Source organism: Nestor notabilis, unplaced genomic scaffold, assembly GCF_000696875.1.
Source record: "Nestor notabilis isolate BGI_N333 unplaced genomic scaffold, ASM69687v1 scaffold14811, whole genome shotgun sequence".
NCBI classification, from domain to species: Eukaryota; Metazoa; Chordata; class Aves; order Psittaciformes; family Psittacidae; genus Nestor; species Nestor notabilis.
Genome location: NW_009914330.1, coordinates 605 through 1,548, shown reverse-complemented (window position 1 = coordinate 1,548; position 944 = coordinate 605). Strand labels below are relative to the sequence as shown.

The 944-nt window shown below is 55.2% G+C and overlaps 1 protein-coding gene across 1 annotated transcript in view; it reads right to left on the bottom strand.

The window, feature by feature from the left end:
- Positions 1-778: 778 nt before the first annotated feature.
- LOC104412800 (chromosome unknown open reading frame, human C11orf87) overlaps positions 779-944 on the bottom strand; it is a 509-nt gene continuing 343 nt past the window's right edge. The window contains exon 2 of the mRNA XM_010023615.1: positions 779-937. Within this exon, the coding sequence (XP_010021917.1) occupies positions 779-937 (159 nt within the window). The remainder of the gene's footprint in view (positions 938-944) is intronic.

Genomic DNA, 944 nt, shown 5'->3' with positions numbered 1-944 from the left:
GGGATATTTTTCTCCACATCATCTCCCCCTGCCACACAAAACGGTACTGGGTTTGGGTTTTAGGTTTCATGGCATGGGGATGCGGATGGGGGGCATTTGAAGATGAAGGGAGCTGAAGGGAGAGGAAAGCTCAGCATTGCTCTGTGCAGATAGCTGGCTCCACTGCCCCCAACACTGGGATACTCAGCACTGCAGCTGGGGCATGGGGCTGTGGGGCTGGAGGGCACTTGCAGTTAAGCCCAACTAGGGGTGGCCATTTCTACACAAAACAATAGCCAGTCCTGGAAAGGAGCGAGAGGGGTGGGACAGGGGCATAGGTCCTAGCACAAAAGAACACAGACCAGGATGGACTGTTGCTCTGCTCCAAGGGGACAGGGGATCCCAAGGCATCCACCAGACCTGCCTCTCCCCCCACACCATGCACCCATGCCCAACCCACACCATGCAATGGTGACACAGGGTGCAGTGGGAATCCCAAGAGACTGGGACTGAACTGGTCTTCAGGGAATGATGTCCAGGGAAAAGGGAGCCCCCACACCCCTGACCCTCTCCTCCAGGTGGACGACTTGGTATTTAGAGCTGTGTGCAGCTTCTTCTCCAGTAAAAAGAAGCATCCTTTCCTCAGTCAATGAGAAACGCAATGTGATCTGTCATGCGCTTGGATCATGGGCTTGTTCGTTCATTTTAACTAGCAATGTTTTCTTCTTCGGGGGCTAAAATAATCACTCAGGTATTTACAAACACCAACCAGTGCCTTCACGAGGTCTCCCCCAAACGATCATGACAAAATCACCGTCTGCAGGAGCCCGGCACCAGCTGTGTCCAAACAAGCCCGTGCTTGCTGAGAGCTTGGGGCTGCTGAGGGAGAGGGGCGCTGGATCTCCGAGTCCTGGGGGGGTCTTCCCAGCCGGCTGTCTCTTCCTTGGGGTGCCTCTCCCTGCACC